General features: G+C 44.7%; 1 protein-coding gene across 1 annotated transcript in view; it reads left to right on the forward strand.

Annotated features, from left to right (window-relative positions):
- LOC149439254 (epidermal growth factor-like protein 7) overlaps window positions 1–19,346 on the forward strand; it is a 57,454-nt gene that overhangs the window by 15,703 nt on the left and 22,405 nt on the right. The window contains exons 3-4 of the mRNA XM_089659245.1: window positions 5,388–5,558; window positions 18,171–18,293. Of these exons, the coding sequence (XP_089515371.1) occupies window positions 5,479–5,558; window positions 18,171–18,293 (203 nt within the window). The 5' untranslated portion in view covers window positions 5,388–5,478. The remainder of the gene's footprint in view (window positions 1–5,387; window positions 5,559–18,170; window positions 18,294–19,346) is intronic.

A 19,346-nucleotide genomic window follows, 5' to 3' on the forward strand; every position in this document is an offset into this window, starting at 1 on the left:
CACGTTGCAATTATCGAGGCCCATCTAGCATTGCTCCTAGTGGGACCTAATTGCCTCTATTGATCTGCAAGTGCATTTAAGTTGTACCCGTCACTCGGCATGGAAAACTCTCCTGCTTATTGCTTAAAGCCTGAAATGTAATTTATACGTGTACACCTTTCATTAGAAATGTCAGCAGTAAAAGTTCCCTTCCTTGTGTATGGATTGCTGAGACATTATACTGTACAATCAAATCATCATCCAGGGAAGAGCAATGACCCTAAATTACCTGTGACTGGTCTGAGCCAATCAGCATGCAGTGCATGCTGGGAACGGGAAAGATTCTTCTAGAACACAAGATCTCTCTTCCCTGGCTCACTTCTCTGACTTTTATAAGTGGCAAAAACTTACTGTATGTAGCTCTCACCCCGAAAAGCTGCTGGTTTGCCACGGGTTCCTCTCCCAGATTAGTGTAAAGGCAGCCAGGCACATAGCAACAGTAGGGCATTGCTTTTTCATATTTTATTCTGAATGATCTTGGATGGGATGCAGGGAGCTGTGGGATACTTCAGGAACATTGTACAATAACAAGAGGACACTCTTCACTTTGTCAAAGCATCTTAGTACAATCTCTCTAGTAGCAGCTAAGGGAATAAGCAGCATTGAGACACTATTATGACTATCTGGTTACAACAAGCATTAGCACTGGTGTACAAGGGATAGTAACAGCAAATAGTCACTAGGATCCTAGACTCAGGTCTGTACTCACAATGTCCCTGGATACTTGGGTGCCTCCTTCCAATAACATATAAACAAGTGCAGCACTGCACTTGTTTATTTATATCTATTCTTACTGGGTTTGTAGGATATCCTATGTTGGTGCATTTGCTGCTGTATATTAATATATATTATTTTTTAATCAGTTTTTTAAACATCTGAGCGCTCACTTTACACACTTTTATTATTATCCTACCAATAACAGCCAGACATTCCCCCATGAGCTCTCCAGGCCCGATGCCCAGTACAATCCCTTTATTAGTTGTAGTCCCAGGAAAATACCGCCCCCCCCCCAGCTCTAGCATAGCTGGGACCTGAAGGAGCACATGTAAAGCCTCAGCTGGGATGCCTAGAAGGACAGTAGCTTTTCAGATTGGGAACTTCTCCTCCTGGACAAGAATAGGGTTGCCCCAGACCAAAGAATGTTTATGCACACCCCAGCCGCCTACTGGGCACCCTCCCCAGGGAGTGGCTGAGATTACATAAATATTCAGGCTGCTGATTTGCCTTTTCCAGCCCACTACATTCCAGAATTTCCCAGAAGACAGGGGGAAACTATCACACCTGCAGCCAATAAAATCCAGAACTGCCCAAAGCAATCACAATCTGCTCCACTGACTGAAGAGGATTAAAAAAAAACAAATGTATCTAACCAATCTAGCAACCTATCTAGGAGGGTACTACATGTATAAATACAATGATACACTACACTTGTGCTTTCTGATGTCATGAAGTCTGCCATTAATGACTTCTCCCTTTAAAAATGCTAGTTTCCTGACTTATCCAGTGACATCCATATGTCTGAGAATAGTTCCACTTTAGGCTGGAGTGTTACTTAACTTTTCAGCTAGACTGTAGCCTGCCTGAGCTACATTCACATTTTCTATGCTCGGTAGGTTTCTCCTAAACTCGGAACATTGATTATTTCTGCCTGCTGCTGTTGAATTGTCTTCAGTAGTTAGTGTGAGTTATGAATATTTATCCACCTTAGCCAATCACTGAGTCATTTGGTCCAGTGATCAGAGAAGAGAAGATGATAAATATTTGGTGCCAGAAGGATAATGTTTTCTTCCCTCCTGGGCTTCCCCCTGGTGAGGATGCCATTGTGAGGATGCCATATTTCACTCCTTGGCTCTTACTCCAGCCTGTCCTAAAGGCCTAAGAAGTTTCACCTGCCCTGTTGGAGGGTATTTCCAGAGGAAGAAGATGGCTCCTGTATGGAGGAGTCTTCTGTGCTGAAGAGTGTCCTGGAAAGCTTAACAGATTATGCAGGTGGACATTGGAAGGCTTTGGCTCTGAAGAAGAAGGTGCTGCCTTAGAACCGTGTCAACCAATTTGGACCTCAGCAAAGTCCCTTTGGACTCTGGAGTATACTGAGTCTAGGACTTAAGGGCTACAGACAAGTAGCTTGATGAGTGATTTTAATTCACGTTTGGGAATATATTTTATGACAATTACTCATTAAATATTGTGGGATGATGTACTAGGCTGGCGCTCCTTCTTCTGTTCGTTTCTGGTAAGGACATCAGAAGGCGTTCTCACTGCTCACTAAGGTATCTGTGATTGCTTGCATAGCGCCAAGGACCTGGAATCTACATAGAGAAAGAGGAGGATCCATTTAATCTTTAGCAACAGACAGTGATGGCAATCTGTTTGGATGCTTTTAAAGGGTCAACTGCAATATTAACTACTAGAAGAGCCTACCTATCTTGCTATATTTGGACATCCTGTGCCTCTAACCCTCTCTCTAGAGTTTATTGAGCAAATCAGTTCAAGAACAGACTAAAAGGTCTGATGCCCAACTTTTTTTCCACCCTACAGTAAGCCACGGATTCCACCAGTAGTTGTTAAATGTTAGCATGGCACACCATCTAGGGGGTCATCCACAGCTACCCAGAGAGGAGAAGTACTACGCTGGTTTACTTGCTTGACTGCAGATTATTTGTCTTGTTAAGTACGTCAGTAATAGAACAACACTGACTTGTTGTTTAGTTGTGGCAACTTCTAACTTTCGAAGGATCTGTAGTGGTCATGATTAGTACAGTTGGCTTAAATCAAATCTTGCATTATGATCATGCTCAATAAAAATACAATAATTTGGAAATAATACCAGAACCTTACTGTAGGCACACATTATAGTTTCTGTTGGTAGCATCTATTCAGCACATTGTTTAGATTGCCTGTGTAAAGTGTATTCTGGAGCTGCCATGCCTAAGCAGCCTTAGATTGCTCAGCTGACTGTGTCCAGGCTCAGACATCTGTCCTAGAAACGCAGCTAATTACTCTGTGTGCGGCTGCATGCGATCAGCAGTGGCCACTGTCAACCCGCCATTAGTTTAAATGGGCTGAGTGGCTGATCGCGTAACCTGGTAATTTCTGCAGCAAGAATCTGCAGATTCTTGCTGCAGTAATCCAGAGGCCTCGGCAAACCAGCCATGTGATAGGGACCTTAAGCTGGCCATAGAAGGATTGACCTTCAGCCTGGTCAGTAGGGACTGATCTGAATTTCGATCAGTGTGTGGCCGTCCCTGTTGGCAGAAGTTGATCGTTTGATAGACTTCTGTTAAATGGACAAGTTAGAAAACTTTTGTCAGTCAGCTGCTGATCAGCCTATTCTGCTTCCACCTCATATGTGTGAATGGAGGATTCTGTTAGTTCAGCCCATTCAGCCATGGACAGCTTTACATAACACCTCGGACCTTTTCTACAAATATACAGTATTGTCTCTATTTTACAATCTATTTTCCTTTTCTCATGCTTGTCACTCTTCATTGCATAATTTGTCCCTTTTTATTCTGTTAGATATGGCATTTAATAAACCCAGGAAAAAAGCTGTTCTGCTTCCATTTCTGTTAATTACTTCAAGATTGCCTTTACTTGCTGCCTGGTCAAACACAATTATTCATATGTGTATAGCTGTTTTCTGTTTTTAATTATGTCTGCTAAGCCTGAACAATGCTCAGACTGCCAGAGGCCGGAGAACCACAAATCCCAGCTGTGGTGTGCCCTTTCCTGCAAGCTTATTGCATATGTTAGTAGTCAGCTGGGCATGCTGGGAGTTGTAGTCCCTCATTCATCAGCGTTATAGACTGACCAGAGAAGAAAGCTTATTGTGCCAGTTTAGCATATTCTAAACATGCTGGGAGTTGTCTGTTATGGTGACATGATGTAGATAGATGGAAATGTTCTTCAAAAGAATGGAGCTTTTTGGGCATGCTGGGCCTTGTAGTTTCCTTCCAACTACAATGCTGAAACTTCAGTGAAGAAACTGGCAAACCCAGATACTCTTGTGCTTAGGGATAGATAGGACCACATCACGAGTTTCTTGGGATATGCACGCCTTGCTGCCCTCAAAAGACCGGGGAAGTCCACATATACTGAGTAGAGATAAAAACAAACAGAGGGCGCACCGGCCTAGTGCATTACCTTTAAAAAATGTATTTATTAATGATAAAAGTAGGCATTGTACTCACAAAATGACAATACAGTCAAAGGTACATCGTGAAAGAACCGCTTTGCCCAATCCGCAATGCATGGCTGTCCGTAATAGGAACTCAGGACCTCCAACAGGCGACGCGTTTCGAGGACTTGCCTCTTCCTCAGTGGCTCATTTTGTGAGTACAATACCTACTTTTATCATTAATAAATACATTTTTTAAAGGTAATGCACTAGGCCGATGCGCCCTCTGTTTTTATCTCTACACAATGCTGAAACTTGCCTTTATCTGGGAATTTTCTGCATACATTTACAATTTTTGGGGCATGATAGGTCTTGGTTTGCATGATTGAATTTGGCTGACATTCTGGGACTTGTAGTTCCTAAGTCATCTAAGGTCTTTTATAATGTCCGCAGCTGCACAAGCACCAGTGAGTCTGCAGTGTATGCTGGGAGCATTAGGCTTTGTTCTGACAAGTGCATTGTGGGAACGCTTGCATGAAAACGCGTTGCTCCTTTGCAAATGTGTGACAATGCCATTCATTAACTAATGGCATCCCTTGCATCTTGCAAATGCACATGTATTCACAGATGTCAAAATGCATGTTGTGCGGTTTAGTGTGGCGCATTTTTAAAAGTTGTCCAGGCACCTTTTTCACGTTTCTTACACATAGGGCAGCCCATTGAAATGAATGTGCTGCTCTAAACACGATGTGTGGAAACGTGCAAAAAAAGCACACATGCTCAGTCTCACCTTCTGGTGTGAACGGGGGTTTTACAATGTGTCCCTTTCATATTTCTGGACACTGACCGGAAGATTCATACAGCCCATCTGGCGCCTGACTTTGCCTGTGTGAAGTTTCATCTACTTCTGTTTGCTATACATTCTATTCTTTTCATTCTTCAATGGGAAAAACAGGTGTCAGTACCATTCGTTATAGCTACATCAAATGTTACATCCAATCAGTAACTAGGAATGTTTAGAAAGGTGCTGAAATGAAAGGTAAAAAATAAGGCTGAATGTTAACCTCCTTTCTTAAATATGCCATTAAAGCTCAGTATATATGCTGGGACTTGTAGTTCTCCCCCAGTCATATACCCACACTGGGCTTGCTCTTTGCTTTGCTCTGCAGCACGCCACACTTCTGCTGAGTTAAAGTGAATTAAAGCGTCTGTCTGGTGTGCTTTGTTGCAGGAATTCCTTTGCAGCGTCCTGTGGAAGCAGCTGAGAATCGAAAACGGTGAATTCATTCTTCATCCACAATAATTCCCAGCAGGGACGCAGAATGTGGGCGATCGGCTGCTTGCTGACGACAAGTATGATAATCCTGGGAGCGACGGGCACAGATCACTTCTACCACTCGGGGTAAGCCTGTCTTTGTACTTGAAATAACTCACCAACAAAAGAGAGATCTCGTGCTGTGGTAGGAGAGCGAGGGGGTCCCGTGTCACTCTCCATCCTCCGATTCACAGCTCGGGATTTATACCCTGCATACAAGGTTTAGTAGGAGTGTCACCCTGTAACCCTGAAAAAACTTCCAATGACTTTTCCTGTCTCTGACAACCATTCTGTACAAATGACAATCCGAACCAATCAGAAAATAATGCTGATGCCATTAACGCAGCCACATGTTACAACAAGCGAATCATGTCACTGATCTGGCGAATTGTCATTTTAATTTATTTGAACAGTGGTCTGCCTTGTAGCATTGGAGTCCTCAGTTCAAGTCTTGGGCAGGACACTATCTGCATGGAGTTTGCATGTGCTCTCTGTGCTTGCATAAGTTATTTCTCTATACATCATTCCAGGGGCAGACTGACAACTCATGGGGCCCCCGGGCAATAGGGGATCATGGCGCCCCTGTGTCCTTGCCCAAACTCAAAAAAGCCTATGAAAAAGGTACCAGGGGCATCTCATGGGGCCCCCTACTGACCCCGGGCCCTCGGGCAGTGCCCGAGTTTCCAAATGGTCAGTCCGCCCCTGCATCATTCTGTTCTCGGCTTTCACACGGTGTTCTAGGACGTAATTACTAAAAGGTGACACATTTGACATGCGGGTAGGTTAATGTCTGCAGTCTAACACTGATTGTAGTATGCATTTGACGTAGGCACCTTAAAGTGGACTTTTGCTCAAAAGTAAAAGTACCGCTTCTTTCCCTCCTCCTCTAACAAATGTGATAATTTTTTTAGTGTGCAGGTACCTTTTTTATTCCAGGTACATATATTATTCCAGGTACTTATAGCACCATCAATTTACGCAGCACTTTACATATATATTGTACATTCACATCAGTCCCTAACCCTCAAGGGACGTACAATCTAAGGTCCCTAACTTATATTCATACATACACATACTAGGGACAATTTAGACAGGAGCCAATTAACCTACAAGCATGTCTTTGGAGTGTGGGAGGAAACCAGGGGAAACCCACACAGGCACAGGGAGAACATGCAAACTCCAGGCAGGTGGTGCCATGGTTGGGATTCGAACCAACGACCCTAGTACTGCCAGGCGGAAGTGCTAACCATCAAGCCACTATGCTGCTTTTGCTCAAAAGCAAAAGTACCGCTTTTTTCCCTCCTCCTCTAACAAATGTGATTCATTTTTTTTTTAGGGTGCAGGTACCTTTTTGTGACAGGTACTCACTCCCACTTCCTCAGTTCTTGCCTAGGTGAGAATTACTTCAACTTCACTCCCCCCACTCCCTATCTGCAGCCTCCTGGGACATGTGATCCATCCCAGTTGACTGCAGGACCAGGCTTATAGTGCTGCTGTGCCCTATGCATGCACAGCGGGGAGCCGGATGTGTCATCACAAATTCACAGCCAGCTCTCATATCCAAAATGGCAGCACCAGGGAGCTGAAGCCAGGCACGGAATGGGCTCCAGGGAAGACAGTCCTGGACTCCATGGTCTGGGAAGTGTCATAAGCTACAGTTTTTTTTTAAACAGTGAAGTTTCCTCTTAAGCTAAAGCTTAGATTCCTAGATTTTATTTAAAAAATCGCTCAATTCCCCCATCAATACAGTCAGCATTGATGGGGGAATGCCTCCCGTGGCGTTATTGTGTTCGGCCGGAATGGGGGGGGGGGTTTGGGGGTAGGGTGCCTTCCCAGCTGGCACAATACACTGGTTGCTGCCAGCAGCTATAGCCACAGGCACTCATCACATGCTCAAAATCCAACAGGCTGGTTGTACCCAAGTTGATCGATGGATCAACTTGGGTAACATCAGCCAGCCCATACATCTCAGCCGATCCCTGTTGAACTGACTGAGATTCAATCCATCTATGGCTAGCTTAATTTAGGATGGTTTCTGATGACATTTGCATAGCTGGTGGCCCTGTTGGCACACTCCTGCTTGATTTCCTTCACAACACAATAGCCTATCAGGGAGGATTCATCCATCCATGCTGTTAGCAAGGATGGAGGAATCTGAAATCTATTAGTGTATGGCCAAGCCTTAGATTGTAAACTCATTGTGGCCAGGGACATGTGAAGGGCTATAGAAATGCCAGTAATGATCTGAATATCTGCTTATGGATTGGCCAGATCATAAAAGAGTCTTAAGATTTATGAACAAGGATTTGGCCACATTTCTGGGTTGCCCACAATCCCAAACTGCAGGATTCTACACAGATTAGAGAGGTAAATGTACATATTCCAATAAAAAATGAGTACATCTCCTTGTTCATCACTAGTTATGGCCGTGTTCTTGTCCAATATTTCACACACATTACAAGTCGATTGGATAAAATTGAAAACTGGCTGCTCATGTGATCCGTATTTTGTTTATTCCACTGAGTGGAATAATTACAGATGCTGTCCTCAGGTAAAATGTTGTCAGAAGGTGAAAATTGTAGTTGCACCAGGCTGAAAACACCACCACACGTCTGTATTATGGACGATTAAACATCTCTGATAATAACAGGCGGACTGTGATGTGTGGGTGGCCATATGGAGCACTGTACTGGCCCAGCCATGGGATATCAAGCAGCACAAATTTTGATCCATACATATGGCCAGCTTGGAACGCTCTGATTATTAAGATTATACAGTTGATATGATAGAACTCTATCAGCTTGAGCACCGACTCCCATCTGTCTGCCTTGTGGCGATGAAAGAATCGCTCAAGGTACAATCGCAAGAGAGTTGGCCTCCATCTGAAAATGCTAGTTGCCTGGCCAGCTTTGCCTTCCATATTTCTGAGTCACTGACCCAGAACAAGCTTGTACCAAATGAAGTCCAATGTCTTGATCTGCACACTTCTACATACTTGCTCCTTGTCAGTGAATCAGGAAAATACTGAAGCCAATAGATCAGTAGGACAGCCAGACAAGTAGCAATTTTAAAGGAGAGGTCTGTAATGGCAACAGTCCAGTGTTGATTTTATTTAATAGGCAATTACTGACACTTTTGTGAGCTATAGGTTATACTCACTTCTTCCACCTCATGTGCTGATTGGATAGATCATGCAGGAGCAGCACCAGGAATGCGGTTGTGTCACAGAAAGGGACGCAATTTTTTTTTTGTGTGATAATGGCATAATGTCATGTTGCCCCATTACAATCAAATAGCGCCTAGCAGAGTGCTGCTTTAATGAGTGCAATTACCAGTAACTGCCATGTAATTGGTGATAAGTATCCGGTTATCAGATCTCCACTAATCATCAGCGGATAATTGACTGCGACAAGTTTAAAAGGATCATTATAATTAGTTTTTTATCTGATGACAAATATAATAATTAATGGCGCAGTGACATCATGTAATCAGGCAAGTCTGCAGTTCTGTTAAAGTGAACCTGTACTTTGTTTTAGACTTTAAAAAGTCAATTTCCTATTTACTACCAGATGACTTGGAAAAACCCTCGTCTCTTCTGTGTCCCTCTCTGATTTCGTTTCTCTTTACCTGTGGCCTGACTTTCCCAATATTTAAGGGTAATCCTTACCAGCTACCTTTGTTCATTGAGATCACCCCTACTGACCAGTGGAATGGCAGTAGACAGGGAAGTGAAACGCTATCAGAGAGGGGCACAGAGGAGGCCTTTTTGGCTAATAAATGGAAGTTCAATATGGATTACATGTTCACTTGCAAATAAAATCAGTATGACTATTGATACTTTACATGATGCACTGCAACCATGCTAAAGTCAGGATGTTCAAACAATCTACCTCAACAAAGAAGCCTCTGCAGCCAGGTTTAGCAGGATTTTCAAAGTGCTCCTGCAGGCTCTGGTCACATGACCCTAGACTGATTCACTTCTGGTGTGGGTGAGGCTGCAGTGAGCTCACACAAGCCATGAATGTGGTAGCTTTCCATCACCACCACCATTATTGGCAAGGTATGGGATTTAGATGGCAGGGCAGGCAGGTGCAGAAGATAAATTCCGGGATGCAAATAACAGTTGCTCAGCTTGTCCAGTTTAGGTATTACATTTCCATGTTGTTGAATGCAGTGTACTTTAATAGACGGAACAACTGTGGAAAGGTGGAGGCACTAAAACCTGCTGCTCTCACATCTGTTCCCCTTGTTCGGCGACCATCAAACGCTTCTCAACCTCAGCTTGTCAGGAGGTATTAATGTGTGTCGGGAATGGCCCTCAGAACTGATTGACGGAGCGCCACTCAGGCATAAGCGCTGTCCAAGGACCCCGCGAGACACTTGGGAGAGCTTACAGATGTCTGGACCGCCAAGTGGAAAAGTGGGGTTAATTGTATGTAAGTCTATAGAGAAGAGGTATACTGCCTTCATTATTCCCACAATATTGGCTTAAAGGACAACTCCACAGACCTGAAAATACACAGCAAAATGAGTGTAAAATGTTTCATAGATGCCACAGAAAAAAATCTAAACAAAACTCAGTATTCATAGAACAATTATTGCCAGTTTTTACCATTTTCCCTCCTCTGTCCCACAATTAATGGTGTCTGAGCACGCCTACCGCAGGAAAGGCTATTGGCTCCACCCATTTTATCCAGGGTCAAAGGTGACTACATTTTCCTAAACTGATTTCTTTAAAAGAACGTCAGTCAAGAGTCAATATGTAGAGTGTTCAGAAGACTGTGAATGAAAGATGCATAAAGAAATAAAGTTTACAGCAACTGCCATTGTTGTCCTTCTTCTGAAAATTCCAGTTGCCTGGCTGCCATGCTGATCCTCTCGCTTCAGCACTTTGATGTGGTGCTAATATACAGCCCTACCTGGGTGCTTGTTCTAGAACAGAGGCATAGAATTATACTGTGTCAGCATGAGAGCCAGGCAAACAGCATTTTCAGAAGGTCGACAATGGCAGCACCCACATCACCTCCCCCAGCATGGGTTCCCTTTAGCACCTGTTCACACTGTCTGCAGGATAAACGCTCTGTTTTATTGTGCAGGCAGCTGTCAGTTTTTGTCTGCAGGGAGCCGCGGTGATACAGGTTTCCACATCCAGATTGCACTTCGGAGGCTACTAAAATGCAGTGAGGAAGTCATGTGACTCCTGTTTTAACTTCATTTTTTCCAGAAACAAGCAGCAACCACGTGTGTTGTAGGCATTTGCAGCGCTTCCCCATTTGCTTCAATGTGTAGTGTGCAGCTGACTTGCTGCCCACCGATCTCTACATGTCGGGTAAACTTTGCTATGGATGCGAAGCCAAGCATTGCTACTGTGGCATTAAAATCCCTCCGTCTGCTGCTTATTGCAGCTTAAACGGGGTGGTTGGTGGGTGACAAAAACACGGCTCAGCCATGAATTTTTGCCGCCACCTAGCCACATGTGTAAATAAGCCTTAAAATGGCCTGTGTTGCAGTGCAAATGGGCTATATAGAGAATAATAGTTTGCCCTAGGGATTGTTCACACATTACGGTGACAGTGCAGTTATTCCACATTAAACACCATTAAACACTGTGTGAACGAGCCCTTAAGAGTTACACTTCAGCAGTGGCTTACCTAGGCAGGTGCGGGGGGTGCGCGCCGCACCTGGTGACACCTATCGCATGGGGTGACACTTGACCCGCTCCATGAAAAGGTAAGTGTTAAAGCAAGCTGACGATCCCCGCAGGATGGATCGGATCTGCGGATTGAGCATAATGGATCAGAGTCCGATCCATTATGCTTCCCAATCCGCAGATCCGATCCATCCTGCGGGAATCGTCAGCTTGCTTTAAAACGTACCTTTTTGTGGAGTGGGTCCGATGTCTGGTGTCATCCTCGCAGGATGGATCAGATCTGTGGATTGAGCATAATGGATCAGAGTCCAATCCATTATGCTTCCCAATCCGCAGATCCGATCCATCATGTGGGGATCGTCAGCTTGCTTTAAAACTTACCTTTTCGTGGAGTGGGTTCGATGTCTGGTGTCATCCTCGCAGAATGGATCAGATCTGCAGATTGAGCATAATGGATCAGAGTCCAATCCATTATGCTTCCCAATCCGCAGATCCGATCCATCCTGCGGGGATCATCAGCTTGCTTTAAAACTTACCTTTTCATGGAGTGTGTCCGATGTATGGTGTCATCCCCGCAGGATGGATCGGTTCTGCAGATTGAGCATAATGGATCAGAGTCCTCCCCAATTCGCAGATCCGATCCATCCTGCGGGGATCTGCAGATTGGGGAGCATAATGGATCAGGCTCCGATCCATTATGCTCATTCCTCAGATCCGATCCATCCTGCGGGGATCGTCGGAGGGGTGACACCAAGTGTTACCGCACCGGGTGACACCATTCCTAGGGACGTCCCTGCACTTCAGACACATAGCTAAAATATAGTCCTATCATATTATTGCAGCACATCACATGACACCGCATTTCACCACACCGCGTCACAATGTACTGCTGTGCTGAGATTCGAGTGAAGTGTTATTTTAGGAGAAAATAAAAGCAGAAAGAAACACGCTGCCTCTTACCTGCTCCTACACAAGGCACACCAGCAGACACACGATGTAGCGCGGCGTTGGTGTGAACCAGCCTTGGTAGTGGAGATATTTCCCAGCACTGGGCTGACTTCGGTAACAGAAGACAGTGTCCTGGCTGTTGTTTTCTTTGGCAGCCTTTTCTCTACAATAAAGACCAAGCAAAGTTACACGAAGGAGCTTATAGATGCCATTTACTAGCTTCCTGCTTTGGGGGTCACTGAACAGGAAGTCAGTCGTGTGTTGCCAAATCTATTCCCCCACAAATGCTGTGTGTATCTTGTGCCTGAACCTTCTCCTATCTGCACAAGCAGCACTGCTGTACAGACCGTTCTATAACAAATGTTGCCAGGCCCTTTACACATCTGTTTTGTATTATAAGTGAATTCACCCAGAAATGCCCCCCCCCCCCCCCGCCGTCATTGTACCCCGCCAGCGCTGTCAGGATAAGTGACTTCTCTACCGTCACTCTACATTTAATCTCATTCAGTGTAATTTATTGCTGCAGAAACAGGTTTTTGTGTGGCTGTAAATCTGATCTGAATTTTTAGCATGTCAGGGGACCCCCCAGCAGCCTGCTTGGCGTCACTATAGGCAATAACAGCCATCGGCGGCGTATCGGCTTAGCTGAGTGTATATTACACACAGAGAATTACTACACATTCCATACACTAGAAGTGAATGACAAGACTGATGGGGTCTCTAATTAGAGATCTGATCTTGGGGCGATCGGACAAAGTTTTAAGGAGAACCATACTTCTCCTTGTCAGCGAAGCGGCCCGCGGTTCAGGCACACAGCGAGGTCAGTTCATGTCCTCGCTGGAAATATTTGCGGTTGTGATGGCTCATGGCCAGCCTGCAGACATTTATGCAAACACTTCCAATAAATTCTCTTTAAAATACATTGAAATGGGTCAGATTTCCAGGTGTTGACGTGGATGCCAACGACGTTGGGTCAGAGGTCAATTTATTTGTCCCTTCTACTTTAAAATCAATGTCAGCTTAGCTATAAAGTAGGAATTCTTAATGGCTTTGGATCAGTCAATATGAAACAGAACCTTCCACCTCCTCCCCTTGTATTGTGCCTCACATAGAAACCCAACACCTGTCACCCTCACAAACTTTGGGGGACGTTGATGAAACTACTCAATTGTAACCTTTTGTTATCATTTATTGCACCTCTGTGCTTCTAATCTCCTGCAGCCTCTTTACATCTACATGCGCTTGCTCCAGTATCAGCTGCACAACATTGGCAGGGGCCGGCTTCCTATAACAATGGTGGACCATGTTTGTGCAATGTGTATCGGCATTGCCATTAGTAATCTCCACCAGGGTCGCAGGGTGACAATGCAGGAGCACAATTGGGAGACAGAAAAAAAGAATTCCAGGAAGAAATATGTAAAGCTGAATTCCAGGTTCATTGCGTAGTTACAGTGGTCCAGCATGGACTGTATGCCATACCTGTGGGACACTTTAGTAGGTGCCACTACTACAAGGATTGCCACTGTCTTCCGGGTCTCCCACTGAGTGGTTGACGTGCTGCACAGAAAACTCATAAGGGCGCTCGCAATTCACAGAAAAGCTCTACATTCTTCTTAACAAATGCAAAGCCCTATCTGCCTGGATAAGGTGGAGGAACAGGGTGGTGATGTCACAATCTCCACTTAGTCCAATCAGAGAAGGCTTTGCATTCATTGAGAAAAATGCAAGACATTCTGTGAATGGCACCTGTGGCCAGTGAGCAGGCCTAGCTCAACGGGTGCCAGAGAATGACTTAAATTGTAAACATACATGAATGGACATCAAACCATAAGGTTAAAGAGTCCAACAAGAATTTAATAGTCTACAATATACCCATAAAAGACGTCAAAGGAGATTTTAGTGTTTAGTTCACAATTCAGCCAGAAAGCATTTCAGGGGCATTGGCACCAGGGGCGGACTGACCATTTGGAAACTCGGGCATTGCCCAAGGGCCCGGGGTCAGTAGGGGGCCGCATGAGATGCCCCTGGTACCTTTTTCATAGGCTTTTTTGAGTTTGGGCAAGGACACGGGCCCCATGATCCCATATTGCCCGGGGGCCCCATGAGTTGTCAGTCCGCCCCTGATCGGCACTCCCCCTTCATCAGGGGATGATCTAAAGCTGAACCAGAGGGACCGGTGTGAAGAATCTATAATCACTCTGATAAATTATAATCCTTTTGAACTCCAGATGCACCGTGGTCAACACCAGTCAGTGGGTCTTACCTACTGCCACTGGCCACACCATGTAGTCCTTTCAAGTCATCATCCCTTTACTCCAAGCTCTGGTGAAGTGGGAGTGTTGATGCCCTCAGGATGCATTGGCTTTCTTTTACGGCTGAATCGTGAACTAAACACTAAAATCTCCTTCAACGCTTTTGCCTTATGGTTTGCCACTCATTCAGGTATGTTGAGGGGTGACAATACAGAGCAATGTCACGTCTTAACAGGACGTGCCCAAACAAGGACCAGCTAGATCACCTGGTAATCCTTGAATAGGAGTGTCAGATTTAAAGTGGTTGTAAATCTCAGACATGAATTATATGCAAAGTATATCCCTCTATAGTGTGCACTAAGTGTCATTTCTGTGTGTTGTTTGTTCCTCTGCTATCAGCATGAATCACTATTGGCAAGTTTTCCTGACACCAAGAGAAAAATGGTGACAAGGGAGGGACCTCCAGTAGAGTTATCTTCTCAGCTGTGTTCCTATGAGCTGTGTGAAGGGGGGTCCGTTCCCTCCAATCAGCTATCAGAGCTCTCCTCACTGAGCTCTGCAGAATGTAACTTCAACTCCCCCCCTCCCCTTTTTTTCTGACAGCTCTACAAGCTTTATACATTCAGTCATTTGAATGGATGTAGAGAAGAGAAGACTGCAGATAAACAGGTGCAACTTATGTAGGAGGATTTGGTTCATATCTGTGCATCACCTGAGGCCAGTCACTTCACTCAGTATGCGTAAGGGTTTACAGTCATTATAAACGGATTAAAATTACTTTTGAAATTAACATGTTGAAACTTAAAGGAGAGTTTACTGATAGAGTTTAGATCTACTCTAAGGCTCCTTTCACACAGAGCAGAGTCAGCTCTGCTCAGCAGGGGATTCATGAACAGGTCACCTGCTAAATCAGAGCCAGATGGGATGGATGGCAGTTTTTTGACATCCATGCCCATTCAGTCTATGCCCGGTGGACACAAGCGGACCCATGACAGCTCTATGGGCAGCCACGTGTAAATGACCTCTGTTGTCAGTTTACATCAGACTACCTCCAATCTGGCACATGTATGTCTGCAAAAATGGAAAAATGGTCACAATCCTGGACGGACTTGGAGGTTGTCAGATGTTCTCCGGCTATCTATAAGGCTGCATGGAGCTTTTGCTCAGGTCTGCCTGAAAAACTGAAAGTGGACCTGATCAGAAAGCCTGCGTGAAAGGGCCCTATTGATAAATTTATATACTAATTAATAATTATACTGACAAAAAATTTCCTGAAAGTGACATAGGGTGCCCTAAAATCTGTTTTTTCCCAGAGACGATGGTGTTCTCTAGTAGCCATTATACAAAGAATACTTGATGGAGGTTTTTCTTTCTTAACATATGTTTTTAAAAAGGAATAACATTTAGGAAAGAGAACAAATTAATTACAGGGAATAGGCGCTTCCCTGCCGGCTAATCACTGCGCCCAAGTCAAACCTGCAGCGTGTAATGGCTGACGCATTGTTCCTGTGTTATCACTAATTGAGTATCCCAGTGTATTAGGTATTAGCAAAAGGATAATTGAAACTGTAGGACTTTGCTGAAAACCGCATTCAGGTTTTATTTTCTTTAAAGTAACCTGGCAGATTTATTTTTCACAAAGTCCCTGGATGGCTGTGTAAATCGTTTTAGATTTAGTCAAAAAATAGTGAAAATGTGTCAGGATTTTATTTCTATCTTTAACCTCATTGGGCAGATCTTCCTATACCTGTGACACCAGTATGCGAAATGGAGGTGCTGTTGTCACCAGGATAAGATGGTACAGAGAGCAATAAAATACAGGGTCAATTCTAGAATCTTTCCAAACTCTGCTAAATATGCCTTTTTGTCTAACTTTTGTACCTTTTGGATAGATTTTCCATCACTTCCTGTCCCGAAAGGGGTAGGTTCTGGGTGTTGTAGTGAAATGACCTCCGGAAAAACATGTATAAAAAGAAGGATCATATATTACTATTGGAATGGTGGTGATTGACAGTTTAGCCCACAGATGGACCAACAGCAGCTTTCCTCCCTAAATATCTGTGAAATTAGGGACTACAACACATGTTTTACTGCTGCAGGGTCCCTCCTACCCCCTCTGTGTCCATCATTCATCAGATGCCAACTGTTGCCCTTTGTTCACAGGCCGCTACTGATGGAGCACACCTTACATGAAGGACACTTCTCGTGTGTTACACAGGCCACCAGACATCTGATCCATTTTACTGCCAGCTAGGATCCATCAGAGAAGTGAAAGGAAAGGAAAAACAAGGAAGGAGTATTGGTGGTGGACATTAATCGTATGACCAGAATCACTGGGCCTTCCTTGCCTTTATGCTCTGCCCCACTAGCATTGTAGCCTTTATCCTCATTGTGTGACCCCAAATCTGATGCTGACAACATGAGGTGTTCCATTGTTCTCTGGTTCTAGTCTCACCCACTGCAGCATAAGAATTATATGGTATTGAATGATATGATATCCCCCTAAGATAAGCCAAAATGTATTTTTTTGTTTTGGATAGACTAGGAAATAAGCAGAACGGCCATCAGCCATTTTGCTGTATATTCCCATTAGGGAGACATGTGACACAACAGTGCAAATGTCTAAAAAGTGACAGGGGATCAACTTTGTACATTGTATTCATACCGTTGTGAAGGAGATATTTTCAGCTGCACGACTGTGATTTCCAGCTCTTATTATGACAAATAACAATTATTATGACTTAGTGCAGTCTCCAAACTGTGGCCTGGGGCTCGATGTAGCCCTTTTACTGCCTTTATCTGGCCCTTGGAGCACTATTTCTCCCACTGATGAGAATCACTGTTCCTCCCAGATGACACCAACAGTGGGGCATTATTCCTGCCACTGACATCAACAATGGGGCACTATTTCTCCAACTAAAACCAATGATGGGGCACTATTCCTCCCACTGATTCCAATGATGGGGCACTATTCCCCCCCAATTCCAATGATGGGGCACTATTCCTCCAACTGACGCCAATGATGGGGCACTATTCCTCCCACTGGCGCCAATGATGGGGCACCATTCCTCCCACTGGCGTCAATGAAGGGGCACCATTCCTCCCACTGGCTCCAATGATGGAGCACCATTCCTCCCACTGGTTTCAATGATAGGGCACTATTCCTCCCCCTGAATCCGGTGATGGAGCACTATTCCTCTCACTGATTCCAATGATGTGGCACTATTCCTCCCACTGATTCCAATGATGGGGCACTATTCCTCCCACTGATTCCAATGATGGGGCACTATTCCCCCCCCGTTTCCAATGATGGGGCACCATTCCTCCCACTGGCGTCAGTGATGGGGCGCCATTCCTCACACTGGCGTCAATGATAAGGCACTATTCCTCCCCCTGAATCTGGTGATGGAGCACTATTCCTCCCACTGATTCCAATGATGGGGCACTATTCCTCCCACTGATTCCAGTGATGGGCCACTATTCCTCCCACTGATTCCAATGATGGGGCACTATTCCTTCCACTGACGCCAATGATGGGGCAGTATTCCTCCGACTGGTACCAATGATGGGGCAGTATTCCTCCCACTGGCGCCAATGATGGGGCACTATTCCTCCCACTGGTGCCAATGATGGCTCATTATTTTTCCCTTATTTAATAGCAAAGATGCACTGTTTGATCTCACCAGGCCAATTGCTACTCCCACTGCACACAGGCTGCCCTCCCTAAAGCCTGAAGGACAGTAAACTGGCTCTTTGTTTAGAAAGTGTCGAGACCCCTGACTTAGTGAATTAACTGAATTATGCTTAAATCTGTTAATGACCTCTCCATCTTTCTTTCTTGTGTTTCAGACGCAGATTATGCTCCTCCAGTACTCAGACGGGAGTCATGTACGTGACGCAATCTTTTGTCCAGCCTGTCTACCATCCACTGATCACACTCTGTGAGGGACATCGTGTCTGTAGTACATACAGGTAGGAATATTCGTATCGGGGGGGGGGGACCTGCAGTTGCAACTGTTGTGGAGGAACAAGTCCAGCATGCTCTGACAGGCACTGGATAATATGATGTCCCATTTATACCAGCATCAGTTTACCAGTTACCTCCCTGTATGCCCTAACACTTCTTATCCTTTCAAATTGTGTGGGGCATATAAACTGACCTAACTACAGTTGTGGGAGAAGCTACTGATGGAAGCTGCTGATTCAGCTCATGGTCAGTGTTTTTGATAAATATATACTGCCAGAACCACACAGAAAGGGACCAACATCCCTGCAACAGGTGCTCAACAATATACATATAATAATATACACCGCTATTAAAATGATACAAATTTATTCACAAAGTGTTCAAAATACAACACATTGGTGCCACGCATGGCCTATTTACAGAGCCACAATGTATTGATGTTAAAAAGCACTTGTTTCACATTGAGGGGCGGACTGACAATTCATGGGGTCCCTGGGCAATAGGGGATCATGGGGCCCCTGTGTCCTTGCCCAAACTCAAAAAAGCCTATGAAAAAGGTACCAGGGGCATCTCATGGGGCCCCCTACTGACCCCAGGCCCTAGGGCAGTGCCCGAGTTTCCAAATGATCAGTCCGCCCCTGTTCCCATTATAATGTTGGCTTTCCCACCCAGCTCTGAGAATATATATATATCCTTTGTTGTAGTCACATCAGATGACCTCAAGATCCTGAATGACAGTAGCGGGGGAATCTCAACAGCCATGTCACTACGCGTTTCATGGGTTCCAAATATCCCACTTCCTCAGGTTCTGAAACACTTGGAGGGCTCTCAAGGAGTATCACTTCAATGTAAAACAAATTATACCATTCTGTTAGCCCTCTTCTATTGCCTTGCCGGGGGAAACACATATACAATAAGATGGTCTATGGGATGGTGAAAGGTTGAGATATGCAGCTATATAGCTTCTTTCCTCCCTAAGGATCATGCACTATCTATTGTGGGGCAATAGAAGAGAACTAATAAAATGGTATAATTTCTTTTACTCTGAAAGGATACTC

The sequence above is a fragment of the Staurois parvus genome, unplaced genomic scaffold (genome assembly GCF_062004578.1).
Source record: "Staurois parvus isolate SC_StPar_1 unplaced genomic scaffold, SC_StPar_1.0 ptg001141l, whole genome shotgun sequence".
Lineage (NCBI taxonomy): Eukaryota > Metazoa > Chordata > Amphibia > Anura > Ranidae > Staurois > Staurois parvus.